This window comes from Nyctibius grandis, chromosome Z (assembly GCF_013368605.1).
Source record: "Nyctibius grandis isolate bNycGra1 chromosome Z, bNycGra1.pri, whole genome shotgun sequence".
NCBI lineage: Eukaryota > Metazoa > Chordata > Aves > Nyctibiiformes > Nyctibiidae > Nyctibius > Nyctibius grandis.
This window is the reverse complement of record NC_090695.1, coordinates 98,924,589-98,948,580: the sequence shown is the minus strand read 5'-3', so window position 1 is coordinate 98,948,580 and position 23,992 is coordinate 98,924,589. Positions and strand designations below refer to the sequence as shown.

Genomic DNA, 23,992 nt, shown 5'->3' with positions numbered 1-23,992 from the left:
GGGACATCCGGGTTTCCAGCCGCCCCGCCCCTCCCGGGGACCCGGCTAATCCCCGCGGGCACGTGATGGCGGGGGCGTGGCCGGAAGCGGTGGCGGGTTCCGGTGTGGGCGGGGCCGGTGGCACCGCCGCGAGCAGGGAGGAGGTAGGAGGCCGGGCCGGGCGGCGGCGGAGCAGCGGGTGCCCGGCGGGACGGCCGCCGCCATGAAGAAGCAATTCAACCGGATGAAGCAGCTGGCAAACCAGACCGTCGGCAGGTGGGCGGCGGGGCCGGGGTCCCGCGGCAGTGGGCGGCCATGCCTGGCTGGGCCGGGGCGCCGGCGCGGCTCGGGCGGCGGCTCCGCTCCGCTTTTCCGTGCGGGGCCGCCGCGCTGAGGCGGTGCCGCTGCCGGGGAGCGGGCGGAGGCCGTCCGCAATCTCGGCGGGGCGGCAGCGGGCACGGCGGGGCTTCCCGGGCCTCCCCGAGCGGGGCCTTTTGGGGAAGAAAAACTGCTGCCGGCTCAGAAGGGAACTGGCGGGACGGGAGGGGAGGGGGCAGAAACCCTTCGGTGCTCGAAAATTTTAAAGAAAAAAAAGAATGTTCTCGGTTTTCGGGGCGGGCGGGTGTCTGCCGCGGCCCGCGGTGAAACGCGGTGTCGCCCCGCCGGTCCCCGCTGACACCGAGGCCTCTGCCGACCCTGTTCGTACGCGCTGTCAGCTCCGCGGTGTGCTGATGCGGCGGGTCCCGCAGAGCCCGGGGGTGCCGGGGGTGCGCTGTGCGGTGTGTGCTGCGGGGCCGAAGGGCCCCTCGGGGCCGGGAAGGGCAGTGCTGCGGGCGGGGGGCTCCTCAGAGGGCGCCGGGCCCCCCCGAGCCCCGCAGGCCGTTTGCGTTCGGCGCTTCCCGTCTGGGGTTTTGCGACTTTCGTTTCCTTTGTTACTGTGTTAATACGGAGTTATTTGGTCTGTTTCTCACTCTCATGTTTAAGCCGACTTCAGAGAGTGCATCTTCTGTGATTTAACTCTAACAAAAAAAAGTCTCCTAGGTGTGATTGCCACCGGTTTCAAAACGCCAGAGTCTGTGGAAACAAATCCATGCGCAGACCAGGAGTGTCCACCTGCAGCTCTCCCGTGTGCTAAACACACAAATGTAACTTTACTGTGTTTCTAGTAGAGTTCTGTATTTTTTTTCCCACCAGAAAGTGCTCTCTGCCTTTAGTGAAAGCTTAATCTGAAAGTACATACTTACACTGACATATAAACTGTCGTATTATCTGAGTTTATACTTTCACACTCTCCACTCCAATAACTCACTTAATACACTGTTTGTTTTCTTTGGGGCCTACATGGGTATAAAACAGGTCAAGCGTGTCAGCCAATAATGGCTAAGGAGTAGATTTTTAATAGGGCGTTTATTTTGCTATAACAGAGAGAATAACTTCCAAACCAATCTTGTGTCCTGTCGTTCTCATTTCATATAAATTAATGGCTTTTTTTTAATATTGTTGGCGTGATTACTGGCATTCCCTTTTTGCGTGCGTTGGGCCCACAGCTCCAAATCCCAAGTGGAATTTTGAGTAATCTGCATTGTACTGAGTCGGATAAACATCTTGGGCTGCCTTCTGCTTCCAGGGGAAAATCAGAATTAAGTCTGGGCAGCTGTTTATAGTTGTGTGTGGGCTGGGAGGTTCTAGTGACCTTTGACTACATGCAGCTGAAGCCCGGTGGAAGCTGTGGCTACCCGTCGTTTCACAGCGGAGCTTCTCGGGGTGTGGTTGTCTGGGTGCATGGTTATTGCTCATACTCCTTCGCCAGGTAGTCTGCTGGTGCCTCAGCAGCCTGGGTCTGGAGTAGTGAAGTTTTCTAGTTTCATTAAAATACAGACAGGTACCTGTAATTGTTTTTCATTAAAAACTATTTAAACGACACTGACTCGTTTGTTTTTATAAGCTTAATATTAGTAGTTAGTTTAAATTAAACTCTGTTTCTCTCTTTCCTGCTTTAGTTGGTATTAAATACGAGCACATCCTTATTGGTCCTGTCTTTGCTTATAGAATGTTTTTTAATAATAAACTATATTGTTAGTTGTGTGGATTCTTTATCCAAGAACATACAAACTTTTCTTTTAATTGAATAGAGGTGGGAAGACTCTGCAGAGTGAGGGTAATCATGAAGTTTTGATTGTTGCTTGTTGCCTTTTTCACATATAAATTATATCCTCATGCTTGTAAGTGTTTGAATGAACCAAATTGACCCGTGTAGCGGTTCGTTTAGTCTTGTTAGCACGAGGTGGTGCTTACTCTTTTGTTGCTGATCGTAGTATTTGTGTCTTTCCAAGTTAAAGAAAAATGCTTATAGGATTGAAATAATTTGCATCACTGTAAATCTGCAGTAATTCTAGTGAAACTCAGGAAGGTTAGTTTATGGATGTGATTTGGGGATGGGAGGGAAGGAAAGAAAACTTGTGAGGTCTGTGTTGGCTTTTGCAGTGTGTGATCACCTGTACGTGTAGGAGCTGTCACAGTGGAAACTCAGTGAAGATGCTTTCACGTTAGCTGGAGCGCAGTGTATTCATGTGCACAACCAAGCACTACTTTTCCCCAAACCTGTTTTTCTTTAATTTTTTTGGTTCATCATCGCGATGCTTTTATCTGACTTTCACAATACCCTGTTGTCTGTAAAGAGGTTGAAGTCAATCATTTGTGTTCGATGTTCACTTAGATACAAGCAGCATTTTAAATAGTACCTGCTTTCAAGGCCTGTCGAAGCCAACAGTCTAGTGAAGACTTTGATTTGATGGAGTCAGAGATAATTTCTGGAAGGGCTTCTGCATCTCTCCTCCTCCAGCTGAGGAGGCGAGGGAGGTGTCTCAGCCCTGCAACACTGTGTCAAGAAATCAAGCGTGATTAGACCAGTTGGTGTACAAAGAAGTGGTTCGCTTCACAGTTTTAATAAAAGTTAACTTGAAAAACTTTTTGTTTCAAGAGGTATCAAATGTGCTATTCAAATTAATTGATGAATATATAATGTTACTGGCCTCCTTACATTTCGTGTACTAGCCAAACATTCAGGTAGTCACCAGGGTCTTGCTTCATTTCCCGAAGTAAAATCACTTAGTAGTGAAAGCTGTGTAATTGGTTTCACTTGCAAATACCAGGGCTGAGGTTTTCAAATTTGGGGCAGTGCTGCCTTCTGTGGTTTAGATAAGCACTGTAGAACTCGTGGGAGACGTGACAGTTTTCGTTCAGTAGGATCTTGCAGGCAGTATTAGCAGAGGCAAGTGTTTCTGGCACTGGGTACCAGAACCAGGAGTGAACCGTTTCAATTTTGTACGAAAAAAGAACAAAAGTTGTCGTGTGCTTCCCACCTGGTGCTGCTGCAGCTTGCTGCTTTCGGAGATGGGTTTATATTGAGTTGGTTTAACTCGTTTATTATGCTTGGACAGAATGAGGAGACAAATCCTGTCTCAAAAGGACTCCTCTGGTTGGGTAAATGCCTTGAAGAGGCGCGGTGTTCAGTGTTTGAGGACCCCACACGCCGGTGGGAGATCTGGAGCCACCCCACGAGAGCAGCAGCACTTGGAGGAGCAGTTTGGGTGTCTGTGCTGCGGGGTCACATCCCCCCAGCTCTGCTGGGGCACGTGGGATGTGCTGTGCACTGCCTGCTGCCATGTACCTGCCCTGGGACATCCACCCTCCTGTGTCACCTGCTGCTCCTTAGGGTGGTCTTTAACTGGCTGCTGCTTTTCATGCTGTTGTATTAGGAAGGGGTATCTTCTACTGCTTTTATTTTCACTAAATCCAAGCTTTTTTCACCATAATTGAGTGGTGGGGAGGTGAGGAGAAGAGGAATGGCATTTAGGGAAGCCTATGAGTCTGCATGGATAGTATTATAGAGCATTATGAAATATTTGTAGGAAACTAATTAAAGAGGGGATTAACTGAGTGGAACAGGATTCCACAGTAATTAATAGATGTGTTAAATATTTTGCAGTAATTACCTCGTGGATGTTGTTGGATGCCTTAAGACAAGTATTCAATCTGCCACTGAGTACTTCATTTTTTATGTATTTGGCAGATTTGTTCTAAGTGTGGCAGGTGTGCAAGGAAGCATTTCTGCTGAGGGGAACAGCTCATGCTCTGGTTAACCCATAAAGTAAAATACTAATTATTTGTCTATATAAACCTGGAGGAAAGGGGGAAATGAAACAACATATTTTGCCTTTCCTTGAAAACGGGCAGTTCAAGCACTGGTCCCTGTAGTTTTGTTGGCTGGTGTCAGCTGGCGTTGGCTGCTTCAGAGGGGCTGTCCAAGCCTGGGCCAGGCGGTGAGACAGCCTCTTGTTGGGAGGTGGCATCAGAACTTTCTCAGGGCAGCCCTAGCTAGAGTAACGAGCTGTGAATCTTGGTGTGTGTTGGTTCTCACGTCCTCTCGAAGCATCTCACATCTACTCAGAGATAAATCACAAGAAGCACAGCTGAGGTGCTGTGGAGCACATGGCTTACCAGGAGATCGTTAGTTCCACATGAGCTGAATTAATGCATCAGAAGAAAGTGGCATCTTGACCATGACAGATACATGGCTAATCACACAAAATCTGACTTTATTTTGAGCTACTCCAGCCTAAGCAATTGGAAACAGCTTGAAACTTTTAGTTAGGCTTAAAAAATTAAGGGAGGGGGCAGAGAAGGAAAGAATAACCTTCATTCTGAACTTCATGATTTTCAGGTGGCCTGTGCTTCCTTAGAGGCTCTGTGCTGAGATTGCTGGTAATGGAATTTATGTATTAATTCCTCTAAACCTTCATCAGTTTTGAGGACCACAACTGAGAATAGTTCTGTTCTACACACACACACCACAGTGCCTTGTGAAATGGAAGTTGTGGCATAGGCTTCAGTACGTGCTGGCTCACGGGTTGGAAGAGGTGAGGTGCTGCCTTCCTGGTGTGTTTGTACCTTTCCTTGGGTTGCTTCAGAAGCAGATACTCATTCTAGCAGATCAGCCGTGTGTTAGGCTCACAAATGAAAAGGATTATATCGTGTATGATGTCAACAAAGGTAATTCTTCAGATATTTATGAGTGCTTGTCTTACAGCTTTCATACCCTTTTATAAATTACAAAGGGAGACAGATTTTGATTAGAAACTGAAGCAGTCTGCTTTATAGTTACAGTCATCTCTAATGAAAATAAACGTTCAGAGATATTGTCATTAGAGGCTTTCAAATGATACACTAACAAGCATTTGAACTACATAGCTGAGTAATTCATCTGAGGAATGAGTCCACAGAGGTGTTTGTATCATGCTGTTTACTTAGAGAAAAACAGGTTGGTAATTAATGACACTTGTTAGGCTGTCTAACAATTTTATGTGAGTTAGGCTTTCCTGCCTCTGGGGACACAACTGTTAATGTTGTTCCCATCAATTTCTTTTTTCATCTTTTAGGTGCCATCAACAGAGTACCATGCAGATGAAAAACTCTTCTAGCCAACTGGTCTGGAAAGTTTAGGTCTGGTGAAGTCATTCAAGATCAAGACTGATAGCTCGGTGGATATACTTACTAGGAGAGATACTCTATCTGCCCTTAGGCTGTCACAGTAATTTGAACCAGGGACGAGCACATCTGACTAATTAGAAATCTGCAGGAGGCCACAAACCACCTTAGAAAGATCTTTTATTATGCAAGAAGCTGACTTACTGTAGCTTCTTTTCTAGGTTTCCACTGTTTAAATACAACTTCTTACATACAAATAGTTTTTTCCGGGCCCTGTACACATGAGATTGCTGTGACTCAACAGGAGTGTTTGAAGGGATCTTTTAATAGCTCATGCCCTGCCTAAAAGTTACTCTGCTAAACTATATTTAGTGTTTCTTCAAGCCACTTGGCAATCTATGTCATGGGTTGGAATTGGTGTTATTGTAACATAAATATTACATTAAAGCAAGTTATGTTAACATGACTTATTGAATGATTGTGTATAGTAAGGAGCTACCTACATTCAACCCATATAACATTAACCCTACAATGCCATTTAATGTCAAAGAAATACTTTAATGTTTTTCTAGTTCTTGTGTGGAAAAACGAAAATTGAGTGTGACTCCAGTAATTGAAAATTTCTGGCTCACCCAAACACCCTTTTAGAAAAAGTTAAATGTGATAAGCTGTGCTTGTTGTCATTGGTAAAGATATTTGAAAAATGGGTAAACAACGTTGAAATATGCTGGTATTTATGGGCAGGGGCAGGATCTGCTTTGGGCTTGGTCTTGTAGGTTGGCATTTGTCTACGTTTGAGTACTCATGGAAAAAAAGAAAAATCTCGTTTCAGTGTTTATAATAGTTATCTTAAACATTTCCTGTTTGTCTCCAAATGAAGTTCGAGGTCTCTTTAATTAGAAAATTGGCTTAGATCTTTCTGGATGGAAGATTAGTTCAGTGACAGGTTTAAAGAGTCTGAGTAGATTGAATTAGGGAAGATCTGTTTTCCTGAACGTGCAGAGACTTTTGGATTTCATGTAACTAGCTGTCAAGGGCTGATTGAAATAAAACGTGTGTGGAACTAACAGCAAAGGGAATGCATTATCTGAACATCTGTGAGTTAGGAGTTTGGCTGTGGAACAGGCAGAGCAAGGAGGCAGGAAGCTTTATATTGACGGCACGGCTGGTGGTGGTACACAGCTGTGTAAACTGTTCCTTAGGTCACAGCCACTTCCAGACTTTGCCAAATGGGGTTTCCATCCGAGGTGTAAGCAAGCAAAGAACGAAGTTACTCCTCTAACGCTGCCTCTCAGCCTCAGCAGTATCAACACAGTTTCTTGGTATCTGCATATTTATCTATTTCCTGCACCCTTTGGGGAAAACTGACACAATGTAGTGCGTTGTGCAGCTCAGGAATCTGATTTTTCTAACAGCACAAACTTCCAATTATAGAAAAACATGCAGCTATTATGTTTTCAATTTGGGGCTGCTTCTTGTGGTAAGGCTTGGCACTCGTCGGTGTGCTTGCGACTGCCATTAACGCAGCAACAAATGGCGTAGCCTGTGGATGTAAGTTGTGTCCAGGCTGAGGTCTAGATTAAATTTTGTAAGCACGTCTGTTAATCCCATTGATCCATGTACCCTTCAAAGCAGATTGCTAAAGCCGAAGGAAAAATTACCTGAATTTACCTCAGTTGAGGACGTCAGTGAGTTTCTTCGATTGCACTGTCTCGATGGACAGCTTGTGAGCTGGTGAGGTCTGTAAGGCTGAACGCCTTCTGCTGCCGGCGAGAAGGGCTGTTGCTGTACTGGAATCCCTGGTAAGAGGAGAGGTTTTGTCTGGGAACAGATGGTCAGAAAACAAAGGGGTGTATTCTGGCCTGCTTTTAGGCCAGAATAAGTTTTGTAAAGGCAGTTTATCTCAGTATCTCTTAATTCCTCAGTGACCAAGGTGATCTCGTGTTGGTTTAAAGTTGTTGTTAAGAATCCTTGAGATCAGAAACTTAAGAAATTGTGTTTTTAAGAAATGTGTTTCTCTGCAGTTGTTCCCTACGTGTGATGCTGCGCTCTCATTGCATTGCAGTGTGGTGTTTCCCAGAAAACCACCACATTAAACTTTCTAGAGAGACGTGCAACATGAAGTAGTGCTCCTATAAGCTTCCCACGCGTGTTCTCACAACCGCCAGCCCTGGCTGTCTCAGGAGTTTCCTGAGCCCGAGTGGCTTCTGCGTGCCTGATGGCTGATAGCACCAGGCTTGTGGTGGTCCGTGGGTCAGCTGTGCAGTCATTGCTAACGCAGAGCTCCACCTTACCAAGCAGCTGAAGAATGTGTTAAAGCTGTAGTCTGTCCCCCTGCTTCTCGGAAAGTCCAGATTTTGATAGTTTCAACTATTTTTTTTGTCTCTTTAAGTGAATCACATAGGAGAGAAACACATTTCTCTGTGCCTGCGGTGTGTAAGAATGAGCTCCTGGGTGTGTTACCTTATTTTCCTGAGCAGTGGGTGCTTCCAGGGCAGGTGGAGCTTCAGTTATTTTGCTTTCCCTTAATAGATGCAGAAAATGCCTTTCCAACTTATACAAAAATTTCTGGTATTCGGTGGTGAAGAATGAGTTGTTTTAGTTGTGCTAAGTTATGTTGACTTGAAGATACCCTAGTAAAATGTTGTACTTTCTAGTAGAGAAGAAGATAAAGCTGGTTGGTTAGAAGGAAAGAGGCATTACATTACTTTGTGGCAGACCTGCGTGTCGACTGCTGAGTGGGCAGTGGGGAAAATACTTGGGATTTTTGTTGCAGAAAAAGAAATTAAAAGACTCCAAACTCAGGGATTTGAAAAATATTAATTGCCCTCTTGCATGCATGTCCTCATCTCCTTTGGCTCTGTTCATCGTGCTGCTGCTTGATGAAGCAGATCAGAGGACTGACGAAATATTCACAACAGACAGACGTGCGCTGTAGGATCTGTTGTAGCTGGATCATCTTGGGCTTCTTGTTTTGCCGGGGGGTGAGAACTACACAGCAAGGGTGAAGGGAGCGTCTGCCTCCGGAAAGCGTGGTCTTGTGTTGCCTGAGAATGGTGAATAAAATGTCATTTTTCTGTGCAGGGGTATCTCGGGTGGTTTCACAAGGTTTTGAAGGGTCTGCGGCAGCAATAATGATTGTGCCAAACTTGGCGTGCGGTGCTTGTGTCACAGCCCATAACCAGAGCCTGAGTCACTGTCCCCGTGCGGCTGCCTGGGTGAAGCACCCCAGGGGAGGCTGAAAGAGTAGGAAAGGAGATATTGTCTGGGGGTGTTGGGTGCATCCAAGGTGGAGGTTTTGGTATCTGACATCACAGTGGCGTAGTGAAGGTAAAAATATACTTGAATATGCTTTAGTGACAGCTGCTCAGTCGGCTGTTCACCTGCACTCTGGAGGGGGAGCCCAGCTCTTCTGATATTTATTATATAAACAAAATAATCTTGGTATTACCCTCTTTGTGGATGAAGCTGTGATTCCTTAATTCCAACTTGGTCTGAAGGTGGTTCTTTAGAGCAAAGAATCTTGATATCAGGTTGTGCCCAGAGTTAAAATCCTAAAATAGTAATGATTTAATCTGCTAAAATAGCCAGAGGTGATCTAACAAGCTGTTTCAACCTGATGCTGTAATGTGATACACTTGGGATTTCTTGGGTATTTCTTATGTACTTGCATGATATTTTTAGGTTCGTTAATCATAATGGATCAGATACTGGATAATGTGACCAGAATTGCTCATTGTATTAGCAAAGGATGAAATGCCAAATACGTATGATCTTTTTAGGATGCAGTTAAATGAAAAGTATCTTAGTGTGTTAAAAATGTTTTCTAATATTATGCACAGTTTCCAGAAAGAAAGATTTCATAACTCGTTAAAAGAAGTAGCTCCATTTTTGTGGTGCTTTAGCAGAACCTCCAGCCCACTGTGCTGGGGCTTACATAGCGCAGCAATGAGCTGTCCCCAGTTACACTGGGTAAGGTATGGCTGACCTCGGTAATTTAGAACCAAGTAGCTTCACAGCAGTTGGTGGTGACACATCAAGTGATTTTAACAGGTTACTGTGCTTGATTACCTCATTTTTGCAGGGCTGCTTGATTGTTATAGGTACCAGTCTGGAGAGCAAGGCTAAATTTGATCCTCATGGGCACTGTTATGCTTAAAGCTGCACTTGATGTCTAGACAAGAAAAAAATAGGGAACTTTCAAGTATCCTTTTTATCTGCAACATTGCTTTGTTGACTGAATTAGAACATTTTGGTTAAAATTTATTCCTTAGGAACCAAATAGCCTTAAAAGCTTTGAGTTTATAATTGCTATTCCACTGCTGATACAAGCACATCAGAGTAGTCGTGCATCTTACGCATGGACAGTCCTGCTGTCTCAACAGGAAACGCTTTCATGAACACCGGCCAGCGGGGTGAGGTCACAAGTTCTTCTCCTGAGTGAGGTGGAGCCTTTTTTCCTTGACACGGATTGTTTTCTTGTGAAGTTAATTGCATTGTAAAATGACAGGAACATCCTGGAGTCGCTGAAGCAGAGTGAATCAAAGAGCCAGGGCATCTGCAAAAAAATGAGTATGCAAAATATCCAAATCAGTTTTAGGTGAGAAGGGTCAATAAAGGAGGAGTTTTTTCCTTCTGTCCTACAAGTTGTCCTGTGCCAGAAATCACTGAACTGAGATTTTTGTATAAATATACTCATTGGCTTTATTGTATGTTTCTCAAGATCCCAGTGACACTTCCAGGGTGAAAATTAATAAAAGGAAAATGGTAAAGGCAGGTGATTGCTGAGAACTGTTGGAGCGTGCACGTGCACACACGTCCTTGGTGCCAGAGGTGAGGCTACGAAAAACTGCTTTAGCCAGTGACAGGAAAATTAAGTTATAAGGTTGGCTCTTTTTTAGAAGATAAATTGCCTTGCATGCAGACTGGGAAGTTACAGCTGTGATCTGGCTTTGAAAAGTACAGCAGTTTATTCAAATGCCAAGTTTTTTTGATCTGTGAACTAATTATCAAGCAATCGATGGGAAATGTTAATCCACCTGATTAAAAGTTCTGTTTTCTGTGGAAAATGAAGGGAAGATAGAAAGCTGACATTTTCATGCAGAAAAATGTGTGCGCTAAGCTGTTGCAGCTTCTGTTTCAGTCGAATGTTTAACTGGTTTGTCGTGCTGTAAGCCGATTTAATATGCAGATTAAGTGTTCTGATATTTTTTGTAGGAATGGAGCAGTAGGATAAAGTGCAGTACGGGTTAGTAAACCTTGATTAGACTGTTAGTCTGAGGCTCCTGTTTCCTTCTCAGAAGTCTCCTGATGGAGTTAACTTCCAGTTTCATGTGGGAACAGCCGAAAGCATCATGTGCAGCCCATGGCAGGGCGGTCATGGCGTGGTTCTGCGTGTTATCCACATTAATGTGGGCTTGTGTACCCTGTATCTAAGCAACACAAAAACAGACGGCTGTATCCAGTGCCCTAAAACCCAGTGAGGGGATGAGTCGTCTCAGTGGCAGGTTAATTGTCAGGCTCAGCTCAGAAACTCACTTTCCTGTTGGTGAAACATAATGAAGGGTTCAGCCATTAATTGTTAGTCATGGCTACTGATCAGAAAATCAGTGCAAAGGCTTCATTGTGAAATCGTAGGCATAAAGCATAATCCCTGTTTTGTCACTAGCCTATTAGACAATTTTATGTAACCTCAGGTCCCTGAATTCCCTTATACTTTTTTTACTGTTGTTTCAAACCTTCAACTCCTTTTTGCTTTCTTAGTTTCTATTCCGACTTCATTGTTCTGCCTTTTCTGTGTTTCCTTGTTTTGTTTTTTGTGTTGGTTCAGTTTAGTTCCTTTTCAAAGGCTTTCGCTTGCCAGTTCTGTGAATCCCTGAACTTAAAATAGACCTGTCTGGGCAGTATATTGAATTAAGAACAACCTTACCTTTGGTGAAATGTTCAATTTTGAATCGGAGTTTTTTGACCCTTATGCAAGGTAATAAGCTGAAATGTCCTTCCAAAGTGCAAAAAAAGCAAACAAATATGCAAAAAAACACCCAGGATTTTTTTTTTAGCAGTTCAGTGTATTTTGCTTATTCCTGCATTGCATATTTTTGCTATTGAAACACGTCTGCACTGTAAAGGTTTGCCTTTGCAAAAGGTAGTACTGCTGCTTTGAGTCTTTTCCAATGATTGACAGTGCAGGACTTCTGGTAGAAGAAATCAGAAAATTTAAAAATGTCTTGAGTTAGCGAGCAGTCCACCTGCTTTGCAGCTCAAATGGAAAGTAGCATCTTTTTTGCAAGTTCAGGATAGGTTTGAGTAGTTTTGGTGGGGTTTTTTGCCTTTTTTTTTTTCTCCTCTCCTTAAGTGTGAAGGAGTTCTCATGTCAGCAGGTGGTTTGGCAAGGGCACTGGTCTTTGCCTAAAACTAAAAGCTGCCAAACCCACGTGTAGGAAATCCATGAGCCGTTCTCTGCCTTAACGCTGTGGTCCAGAGGTACAACTGCATCCCTCTTCGCAGCAGTGCCCTTGCTGCCCAGCCTCATTCCCCAGCTGCCCTTCGTCCGTTCCCACCCCTCCTTTGTGCCCGCGCGTGTGATCCCGGCGGTGAAGTTGATCTGACTGAAAAATGGGTTTTCTTCCAGCAGGGTTTGTTTCCAGCAGTGTCAGTCCTCTGAGCTGTTGGCTGGCGGAGATGCTCGTGCCGGGCAAAGGGAGATGCGAGCAGCGGAGGGTGGTAGGAGGGAGGACACAACATTTTTCAGCAGCTCTGCCAGCTGATGTCACCTCTTAATGAAGTGTTGGCCCCAGGGTGCAGTTTCATGATAAGTTTAAGCTGATCACAAGTAGCTGCTGTTGCTAAAAGGGACAGATTTCCCCTCTCCCTGCCCAGCCTGCGCTGGTGCCACCTCCCTGCCCAGGATGGGCAGCCATGGGGCGGCCCGGGGAGGGGACCGAGACAGCTAGAAACCAGGAATTCCTTTTACTGGGTGTAATTCCAGTCTGAGCTGTGTGTGACTGCTACTGATGCAGGGGAGGGATGTGAGGACCTGGGACCTGTACCCGAAGTTCTGGGAAGGGGGACTGCTTCAGGCAGGACCCCGGGAAGGAGAAAGGTGGTAGGGAAGCACGTGAGGGAGGAATCCAGCGTTTGCTCCTTGGTGACTTGAGCTGGCACAGATTCCGGCTGCTGTGGAGGGGCAAGGTGAGCAGCTCTGGAGAAGCGAGGTGGCTGCAGGCTGATATATTGCCACTGCTTGGCCAGGTTAATTTTCAGCCAGCCCGAGTGCTCCGGTGTGACTCTGGTTGTGAGTGCTGCTGGAACACAAAAGCGGCACGGGGAGTTCCCATTTTGGCAGCAGCTACGCTTATGTTGGCATTCAGGGATTGTAAAGTTGCACCTGAGATTAAGGAATAACAAATTCAATCATGATTTAGGTTGCTTTCTGCTCTATTGTCTCTTACATCAAAGTTGTACCCAGCTAACTTTAGATAAAATTATTCTACACAAGTAGAAGAAAAGGTTGTTGCTTGGAGGAGGGAAGGGCCTTGTGTGGAAATAAACTTTCTAATGTAAATAAATACTGGGCAGCTAACTATTAAAAACAGTTCTTTACCAAGATACTGTGTAAGGGTGTTTGTGCACATTTTTTTAATGAATTATATTAACTGACGTGTTTGGAAAGTTCAAGTTTTATAGTGGTGTTAAGTAGAGTGCACTTAGCATGAGGAATGTGTATTGTAATACTTCAAGGGAAAAAGCAAGGCATAGAAAATACATTATGATTTGATAAGTTTAGAAAGTTTCTGGCGTAGCTTAGCTTTGTCTCGGATCCCTTGGGGTTTTTGTCACTTACTTGTTACAGCTTGATGTAGGAGTTTTTACTTTGGATATTAACATACGACCGCTGCTAGATTTCATGCTGACTGGATTTAAGCATTTAGAATTTTAATCCCCTACAGCAGCACTTTGCACTTCCTTCTGAAGGTATTAGTGCTTCCACAGATCAAATGCATTTTTTAAAAGCAGCCACATTTTGTTATATTGGCCTAACCCACACTGTGAGTGGAGGTTTGGGGTTTTTTTTTGAAAGTTGAGAAGAATACAGGGAGAGCTTTACGAGCTAAAACTGTGGTCGTGGTATGGAATAGTAGGTTAGCAATGAGGATTTGATTTGCTGGGACAGGAGTCGACTTGAAGCACTTAATTGTAAATTTTTCTTTGTATCCAGAAGTTTAAAAGCCATCAGACTCATCAAAGACTGCTCACTGAAACGTTGCTTCCTCCATCAAACGAAATTGATTTAAGTCTGGTTCTGCATTTAAACCACAATTATATTTTTGCCATCTAGAAAGTTCTAACTTTCATCTCTGATTTGTAGTGCATGTGGCTCAAAATTATCTACCTAGATTTGTTACATAGACTTAACTATTTGGACAGCATTTTTCTCAAACTGCAACATATTTGGTTTAATTGTCAATATCTAATATTAAAAAAATGTTTTACAAGGAGGGGGTTGGAGTTCTGAAGGGCAGTGCAGGGCCTCGCTGCAGTGACTGTACCTCCAAGAGTGGCCCTAAAATAGGCCTTGGCTCGAGCCGTGGTTGTTCTAAATAGCTAAATTTACTGCCTGGCCTGGGAGAGGAGCCTTGGATCCATTTCACTGGTGAAGGAATTTCAGATCCCCTCATGCGAACAGTCTGTCATGGGTTTCCCTGCAACTGCAAAGGAGCAGTCTGCTTTCTCTCCAAGATGATTATCTTTCTAAAGCCTGGCCTGCCTTTAATTAGAGCAGACGGGCTTCATTCTTTAACAAGGGATGGCTGAGATTATAGAGATCAGAGTTGCAGCTTTTAGGATTGAGTGACCAAGAAAAGTTTGATGGAGGAACTCAATGGAGAAAAGAAGACAAAGGAGCAGAAATCCTCATCCATTTATTGAGGCCTGAATTGTAGTTTTGCAGCTCCTGGGTTTCTGAAGATGAGGATCTCGACTAGTGAAATATTTTGGTGCCTTGGAGGTGATGCACCATTTTGTAAAGCTCTTCTAAAGGATGAGAAGTGCAGAAGCTGCTGTAACCACATGGGTTAAAATTGGTGACCTGGGCACCACGTTAGTATGGAAACTGGTTCTGCCCCAAGGACCTTCCCTGGGAAGTGAGCTGGTGGGTTGTCCCCTCGAAAAGGGCAGCCTTTGCTGTGACTGCTGCTGCTGCCACTGCAGCATCAGTGGCCACCAGATTTACTGTGAAAGCAATTTTAATATTTGTGCAGAAGTTTGTTGTTAATTTTCATGAAAGATGGGGATGATAGGCAAACCCAAAGTCTAACTGGTGACTGGTTGTGAGTGGTGTTCACTAAATCCTAGGCAGATATTGAAAATGGTGACTATCATCTGACAGTCATTCTGAAGGGAATTTAAAATGTTTAAAATAACTCACAGAATATTGATACTTCCCTTGGGTCATGCTAGTTTCTTTTGAAAAAAATCCAACAGCACCAAGGATCCCCATTCACTACCTTACTTTCAGTATGAATGCTGGGGTTTTTTTTAAGGTGGGGAGTCAAAACGGGATTAATTTGGGGCTTGGGTGACATAATGAACGTGGTTTCTGTGGGGAGAAGTGTACTTGGTCAAACACGTTTCTGCTCTGGCTTGTCTTCAGAATGCTGTGCAGGTGAAACCAAGCTCCCACGGTCTGTCCACACAGCTGAGTATTGCCACAGGCTGCCAAAGGAAGCAAAATAAATCCTTCGTAATAAAGTGGTTTTGAAAAGAGACCTTTAATATGTGCGTCTATGAAGGCCACAATTGTAGTTTTTTTGCTTTCCAGTCACTCAGAAATATCTTTTAATGTGTTGAAGATCTCAGCTTCCGAAAAGCATATAGAAATGCAGAATCTAGAGAGAATATGGGGAGTGGGAAATGTGTATGTTACAATCTGTATTTTAATTTCTGGTTCAGGTCAGGAGCCTTTGTGTGAGCCTGGCTGCCTGGGGGGAGGAAGAGGCAGGGAAAAGCTTGTCGTGTTCTGAGCTGGAAAACAAGAGGTTCCCTGCATCACCTTGCTTTCTTGAAGTCAAAACCAAGTGAAAATTAAGCAAGATACTGCCATAAACAATTATTTACTTCACGTTTGGATACTGACTGCAGCAGTCGCTTTAAGTGTACAGTAAATGGCACTCGGGAGTCGCTTTCTCCTGCATCCTCCTCCGCTGAGTTTGTCCCTGGTCTTGTTCAGCTGTTTCAGCTCTTTCCCCTGCTTGAAATTTTCATTTAGCTTTAAAATTATTTGATGTGTTTAATAATTAGGTTCCATAAACTTGGATTATAAAATATAGGGTTTACTCTGCGTAAAAAGGAGGCCTGTTCCTGGAATTGAGCACAATGTCAAATGAGGAAAAAAGTAATGCTGAAACACCTTTAAATTATATTTTCTATGAAGTCTGTCTTAGTGAATGTTAAAAAAGCAAACCTTTTAGAAGGGGAAATTGTCCTCTAATTCTGGATTCCTTGTTTTGGAACAGAGCTGCTGATTCTTTCATTTTTCCTGGCAGCAAACCCTGCCTATTGTACGTGGGGAGCAGGCAGGATGTGCTGCCAGGCCGGCGAAGGTGCTCCGAAGTGTTAACTCGCCAGCAAAGCTGATCTGGTTACTCATGGTAACAAACAAATTTGTTGTTTAAGGCAGATCAAAGAGCGAGGAGGGCTAGCTTTGATTTTGTCCCACATTTCTGGTGGATGTCTCCTCGCTTGCGCCGAAATCTTTCCGGAGTTCAGGAACGCGGACTTGTCATTCCATGAAGCCAACTGCGCTCCCGTGGCATCACCTTCGGCCAGCTCCACCGCCCGTCCACAGGGTGTGAGTCAAGGTTTCTGTTTCCACTTTGACATTTGAACTGAGTCACTTGTTCCGTTGCAAATGTCCAAGTTTTTATGGCTCTTCATGTCAGGTTTGCTCTTGTTCCTTCCTTGTTAGCCTTTCAGGGGGGATAATTTCCACTGGTTTTGTAGCTTTGACCTGCTGTGGAGATCAGGACCCTGCTGTGAAGCCAAGGAGATATCAAATATTGTTTAGATGAAGCTTTATTTTTTTTTTTTAACTCTCAAGTGATGGTTTTTGGAGCCTCTTTATTTTATACATGGAAATGTAAATTCTTTCCCAGTGGAAGATAAACACTTTTATCTTAGGAATTCTCATCGGTTCTTTCCACATGTACAGAGAAAACTTCTAGCTTGGAAGTGCAAGCTGTAAAATGAAAAAGTGAGGGCACCAATTTTAAAACTGTGGCGTGAGAGCTGTTCTGCCCACCCTGCCCATGGCTGAGCTGCAGCAGAGCCCTGCAGGCCGAGCTGTGTTCCAGGCTGGGCTGTGCTTGAGGAAAGAAATAAAATGAATGATACTATAAAACACTTAAAGGGAGGAGGCCAGTTGGGGGCACCTGCAATATATTTTTAAAATGTCACAGCAAGCTAAGGTATTGTAATTAACATGTCTAGAATAAAAAATACAATCTCTCCACTCTCAAACCTCTTGGTTTTTTTGCTTAGAGTGAGTTAAGGCAATTACTTCTGGCCATGCCATCCCCAAATAGAAAACAGCGCCAGCATTTATGTGATATGTCATAGTTCATGTTAAGGACACTATTTGCTGTCTTGAAAAGAAAAATTGTTTCAAGAGACAATTTGGCAACAAAAATTTTGTTGAAAATCACAGTTTCTCAGTGTTACAGTCTCAGAAGCCGACGAGCTGGCTCTGCTCAGGGTTTTTACCTGTCTTTGAAGAATCTGCTGTTCACCAGCTGGGCTGTACTCAGACCTAGCCTGCGCTTTGCTGCCTGTTCCCAGCCCAGAGCTGTGTCAGCAAGGTTGGTTGTGGGAAGAGTGGATCTGGGGAGCTGCTTTGGCTGAAAAGTAACTCTTTCTGCCAGATTATTTTTGAGCAGCTTGGCTGCCTGAGCTGGCTTGTACCCCAGCTGAACCAAGCTGGGTACCAGTGCAGGAGAGGGACTGGAGAAATGAAGAGCAGCTTTTGCAGCTGCTGCTGCTGACAGCGGCTCATGGAGCTCTGCACTTGGGATGCTTACAGTCGGCAAAATGTTGTACTAAGAGTGGGAAACAGTTTGAAAGTACTGTTTTCGGGGAATTCGGTAGTTTTACCCTTTTTATTCATTAAGGAGGTGATTATAGCTGCAACAAATGATTGTTCGGTTTTGGTTTTAGAAGCGGTCTTTTAAAATACACCGCTGAATTTTACTTGAAAACCTTTGTACCAGCTGATTCATGTAAAGGTTCTGGCACAGCAGGTATCCTGCCTAGTGTGGCAGAAAAACCTCACCTTCAGTTCTCAGAAACCTTCCTTTCCTGGGTGACCAGCTGTTCCTGCTGCCATCTAGCAGCTCTCTCAGATTTGGGCAGCTGAACAGCCTGCGGGGTGCGATGCCAAGCCCTGTGCGCAGAGTCCGGCGTCCCGCGGGCTGCTGCTGTGCTCTGCTCTTTCCTGTCCCGTGTCGAAGGTGTCGGGAGGCTCCGGGCTGGGCAGGTCCCCATATTTCCCTGCCACGTGCCAGCGGATCCTGCCGTCCGGAAGCGCGGGGACGGCTGCTGCAAAAACAGCTCGGTCACAAACCGGCGTGTTCGGGGCCCCCGGCGCACGGGAGGGGCTGGCACGGCAGGGCGTGCTTTCCCCATTAGTAATGGCTTGGAGGGACCTCGGTTTGCAACTGAGAATTAACTGTTCGGCCTGTCTTGGGTTTAGCTGCTGGGAATGTAAACAGCCGTAGCTGCACTAGTCTGGGCTTCCTAATCTCAGCTTGGGATGGGCTGTGTTTGTGATGTCCCGGGGGGACGCTTACAGCGGAGGGTCTCCAGGCTGGAAGCCAGCTACCAGCACTGCTGGGCTTGATAAAGCCCTTGGGAACACATTCTGCAATGAAATCTTCCAGTTCTTGTTGGGTTCTCAATTCCAGCAGGATTTCTTCATCGCTTCATGCTACCGACTAGATACACATAAGACCTAATAAGGGATAAGGATGAAACTTTACATAACAGTGAGAAAGAAATTCTGTTATTTTCTCTAAATTTGCTAATTCTCTAATTAGTTGGCCTAAGGAATTAGCATCCCATGAAGCTGCAGTTAGATGTAAACTTTAAACTAGTAGTACCTGTTATTTGGAGGGAGACAGACATATCCTTGATGGTCTGTTGCTATTCCCCAGGTGACTGCTCCATCAGGAGGTGGGCTGTGCTCTATCACAAGGTTGTGTTTTCTGTTTCATGGTTGTGGTCACTGAAAAAAAACAATATTATTTAGTGGCTCTTTCTTGGCTTCCTTATTAAAGGTGGAATGTGGGCCTGCAGGAAGGGTGAGGTCTTCCCTCTTGCATTTCCGAACCTGACATCATCATCAGTGGCTTTTCTAAGTGAGCGCTGGCCTGGGGACGCTGTCCCGCTGCCACCGATGGCTGAGGAAGACACCCCTGGCTTCAGAGGAGGAGAGCCGGATTTTCAAGCTGTGTCTTTAAATCCTTGATAAACCAGTTAGGTGTACAAAGAGTGCTTAAGAGAACTATATGAAAATTGTTTTGCACTTCACGTAATGATAAACAGTCTGTGGGTAACCATGTTTAAAATGGAAACGAACTTCTGCTGGCACGTTACAGAGCTGTCTTTGCTTTTCACTCAAATGGATTTAATCTTCTAGGAAAAAGGAGGGGAAGGAGAAATCAAACTTTTAAAGAATCTGAAGTTGTATGGAAGTTCTATTATTTGATAATTTTAAATTAATGTTGTGGCTAAAGCCATTCAAAAGCATCCAGTAACTTTGTAGTAGTATAATGAAAGGTTCTATTGAACACAAATACAGAATAGTATTAGAAGGAACATTGTTTGCTCTAAAGATAACTTATATAAAATGCATTTTGTGATTCCCAATAGCTAAAAGTGAATTTACAAAATCTTATAGTAAATTTGATTATTGCTGCATGGGTGGGAAAAATTCTGTGACTTCTCAGTCAATTACTGTTCTTGTGATTATCAGCAGCTCAGTGGTTTTAATGATGTGTATGTATCCAGTTGTAAGTACTCTAAATGTTCTTAGGTGTCGTTTTGAATTACGCAGCCCAAGGTGGCTGTTTTATTCCCTAAAACTGCCGGTTCAGTTAGGGTTGTCTGTTCTCTTGTGGCATGTCAGATCTCTGCTTCTGTGGTGTCTGTTTCATATCACGTCATACGTCAGTGTGTCAGCAGCCAGGGTGAGCGAACTGCTGAAACGCCTTCGTCTCCTCTGACTTTCTCTTCCACTGAGCCAAGGACTAGAGAGAGATCCAGGAGCATCAGCGCAAGCTTCAGTTGAGTAATGTAGATGTAGAAACCAGTTGCATTTTCTCCTGAACAGATTTCTAGGTAAAGAAGGAAACTGCAGCTTGGATAGGTGTGCAGGCCAGCAGGCCAGCTCCTGCAGCTCTGGTACTGCCCTGCTAATCTTCTGTGAAATGCCAGTTGCTTTAACTAGAAAATCTTAACGTGGTTGGAAATGCAAGTGGCTATTCTTAACTATCAAAAGTAAATCCTTTCCAGCAGGCTGTTTTAGTTCTAAACAGCTGCATCTGTTGTTGAAAGAAGTTTGTGTTTTTGCAGAAGACACCTTCAGCTCTACTATTTAGCGAGTTTATGGCAGGTGAACGCAATCTGCTCAGCCTGTTCGTCCTCGGGGCTGCACTCCTTCATCGTCAGTCTGTCCATCCTGGCGTGCAGTGTGCCACCTCGATCGGGGTTGATTCTGCCCGATGGGTATTCAAATTGGTGCCTTTTTATATGCGTTGCTTAGGCTGACTTGGCATTTAAGATGAGCCGTTTGCCAAGATCTAAGTGAGGTACAAAGCTAAAGCCATTTGGTATCATCGTATAGACTCTGTGCCGTACGCTCTTTCTTGAAGGTGGTAAAATTTAACTTCATGAAAACTGCCAGTGAAAAGCATTCATTCAGCTGTGGAGAACAGGACTGAGAAGAGAGTGGTGTTTGAAACCAAAAGCCATGTTAGGTGTGGTAAATACAACCCCTTCTTCATGGCGTGTACACTATCCAACTCCGTTTTAGAAACAGAGGTGGCTCATCTCTTACACAGTCTGTTGAAGGACAGAAGACTCTGACTGCTCAAGAATTTTGTGTAAAACCGTTATCATGCACAGCACTGTGTTCCTACAGAAATATTTGGTAGCTCTGTATTCTTCTATCAAACCAGTCAGCTGATGTGTGTAGTAGTTGCCAATTAAGATTAGATTAAAATCCGTTTAAGAATGTGCTGCTGTAGCTGGAGGAGTCTTACACTGTAGTTCTTCCGTGTAATTTCTGGTGGGATTTTGCAAGACTAAAAAAAAAAAAAAATCAAATAATTACTCTCTAACAGGATATAATTTCAATCAGACACAATGTTTTTATTTGTATGGAAGAAAAGTTTATCAGTCTTATGTGTTTTCCTAAACAAATAAATACTACAGTGCTTGCAGATTATGTTGCTATCAAAGTATTTCAGTGGCTTTTGACTTAGTCTTGTTGAGGTTTTGAGCATTACTGTATTCTGGTATTTAATTATTAAATGCCTTATGGTTCACAAGTAGTTCAAACAGATAATGTGCCATGAAATTGAAGTCTCATGCCTTAAAAAACCCAAACAAAACCCCCAAACTTAAAGTGAATTAATCTTGTCCTTGGAGGCATTTCGCATGTTTGGCTGATGAAGCCTGATCAAGAAAATTAATTTTCTGTGCACAAATAGTCTTGGAGCGGGTTATTAGACTGCAAGATCAGAAGGGAGTCAGTGTGGTAGATGGGGAACTCTCTGAACAGGAAAAGAGAGTCCTGGAGTACCTCCCAGTCCTCCATAGCGATGGACTTGTAGTAGCAGTGAACAGCCAAGTAGAAGAGGTCACGGGTGGATGAAGTTTATCTTTCTCTATTTTATAGATCTAGCAAAGGTAGGATAGAGCAGTGTTATAGCAGATGAGTCAACACCACACACATCTGTGTCAACATTAAACAATTCAAAGTTTATATGTAAACTGGGTTTGGAAAAAGGTGTGGAATTGTATGTGTAAAGGTTTGATTGTGTTTGTAACAGCTGTTAATATGTCTGGAAGTATGTGTAAGTATTCAGATATTTTTCTATCCAGGGTTGACCTTTACTGGGAATACTATTAACTTCTGGTGATCTTTTTAAGTAATAAACCTCTTCTGTTGTTTTAGTATTATGTAAGTCAGCAAAATGAGAGAATGGGAGATTTCTGATGAAGATTGTGCGCATGTAGTATTAAGAGAAGGTGTTCAGGCTGCCTTTTCCACTGGTTACTGGTTGGTAAAGCTCTGCAGTGGTAAAATATAAAAAAGATGAAGTTGGCTGTCCTGCTTTTCTCATGTCTTTATATTCCTTCACATTCAGGTGCATTGATAACATTACCTGATTTACAACACGGGGGGAAGTTCAAGTTGCTTCAATACATCTTTGCATTCAAATAAAGTTACTCAGGATTTGTTTGCTTTATGGTAAACCACGTGCAGTCTCGTTAGAGCTTGGTGCAGTGGATTTGTGCTGGGGATGCTGGGAATGTCAGGCTTTCCCAAGGACCCTGTGCTGGACAAGCCATGCGTGTTCACTCCTTGGCCGGGGCCAAGAGCCAGGGCTGTGTACAACACTGGGGACGTGGTGGTGTTCCCAGCAGTGGTCATAACGGGATTACAGCTTGAAACTGAACGGGTTTTGTTGAAAGCATTGTCGCAAAGTTTGACCCTGAACATGCTGGTTAGTCTGACAATGGTCTTTTTTCCTCCCTTAGGGCTGAGAAAACGGAGGTGCTCAGTGAAGACCTGTTGCAGGTATTGTAACACAGTTAATACGTGTTTTTTTAAAATGCTCTTTGTGAAGTTTGAGCCTTCTGAGTTGTGTGGAGTACCTAATGTGGGGAAAAAATGTTGCAAATGACAGGGATGAAAACAAAGATGTCTGTGGGTGACTTCTCAGCACATGAAAAAAACTATGATACAATTAGAGTGGGAAATCTCAGGTACTTCTGTTTCTGAAGCCTATCATATGGCTTGATAAAGTGGAGCAGGAAGCATTTTTACTTTTAATTAGATGACTAGCTTGTTACGCTTACGAACCATTAGCGCTAATGACTTGACAGCCTGTCTGGTAGAGTGCAATTAGCTGGGAAGAAACTATGATTAGGCATAGCTGGTTTCTGTCTTCATTTCTATCTCCCTTGAACAGGTCAACTTGGGCCTTAAGAGAAGTGACAGAAAACATGGCAGCTGCTCGCTAATAGATCATGTCGATTTTTTTCCTGAAAGTCTGGAATTGCTCTAAATAAATGTACAAATGCTTCTTGGGTAGCTTGCAATATTTCTTCTCAAATTTGTCACACTGACATTTGATTTGTTTGCAGACTTGTCATCTTTTCAAAAGTGTGCCATCTAATCAAACATTGCTTTCATGGTAGAATTTTAGTTGCAACCGTTAGATTAACAAGGTTTGACTACAGACTTGTTCTACATATTTTTTTTTTTCCTCTGGTTACTTTGTGAAAGGCTTTTAAAGAAATGGCAGAACATAGATTGGCAAGGGAAGCCAGACTGGCTGCTCCGCGGGACCTCGAGGGTGATGGTTATTTCAAATTGATTACAAAGCATCTTAGTATGCTGAAGTTCAGGACCTGTATATGAAGCATGGAAGCCAAACAAGTGATGCAACTGCTTTTATTTCAGATCTCTCCAGCTGTTCAGATTAAAGGAGAAGATGAGAGAATGTATCAGCCTTAAAACTTGAATTCAGCACAAATACATGAAATCATCCTGAGTAATGGTGAAATGAGCTGACCTGAAACACTTTACCCTGCTTTTCAGGGCACTGCTTTATTTGAACCATAAACACCTTAACAGTTTGACAATACTATTCTTAATTTCTGAAGAGATGTGTACAATTAAAAGGCATAAAGGATGTTAAACACCTTGATAGCCTTCAAGGGCCCGTCTGTTTTCTTGGTTAACTACAGAATAGTAACAAGAAGTGAAAGCCAAAAGTACTGCTGCTTGTTGCCAAAAAAATTTTGCAAGCAAGGCTTTCCCAGGCACAGAGCAGACTGGCTACACCCAAGTGGAAGAATTTACTCATTTGTTTGTTTGCTCTTGGGGGCTTGTGGAGGGGAGGGAGGCTCTTATCTAACGAAAGAGCTAAAAAGCATGGTACTGTTCACTTTATAAACATGTTTCACAGTGTTCTTCTTTATATTTAGCTCAAGCTTTGACATAGGATCGCTGTAGCTTTTTTCTGTTTTCTGAAGTGTAATACTCCATTTCAAGTGTCTCTTAAATGGGTTCCTGTCTGAAGACAAGGAATATAATTTAGTACTGGAAAGACTTTTACAATAGACCCACTTTCTGGCACGCCTTGTGGCATATAATAAAGCAATTGTGTGATGTTTTGTACGCTGAAGATGCCCTGTGGGTACAGACAGTGTGGCCTGCAGGTCACACTTCCAGTTCAAA

General features: G+C 43.8%; 1 protein-coding gene across 10 annotated transcripts in view; it reads left to right on the top strand.

Annotated features, from left to right (window-relative positions):
- The first annotated feature begins 109 nt into the window (after positions 1–109).
- ARHGAP17 (Rho GTPase activating protein 17) overlaps positions 110–23,992 on the top strand; it is a 46,679-nt gene continuing 22,796 nt past the window's right edge. For all 10 annotated transcript variants that reach the window (XR_011050101.1, XM_068423521.1, XM_068423513.1 and 7 more), the window contains exons 1-2: positions 110–255; positions 22,285–22,324. Coding sequence is in view for 9 of the 10 variants with exons in the window: in XM_068423521.1 (XP_068279622.1) it covers positions 203–255; positions 22,285–22,324 (93 nt within the window). In the remaining variant the exon portion in view is untranslated. The remainder of the gene's footprint in view (positions 256–22,284; positions 22,325–23,992) is intronic.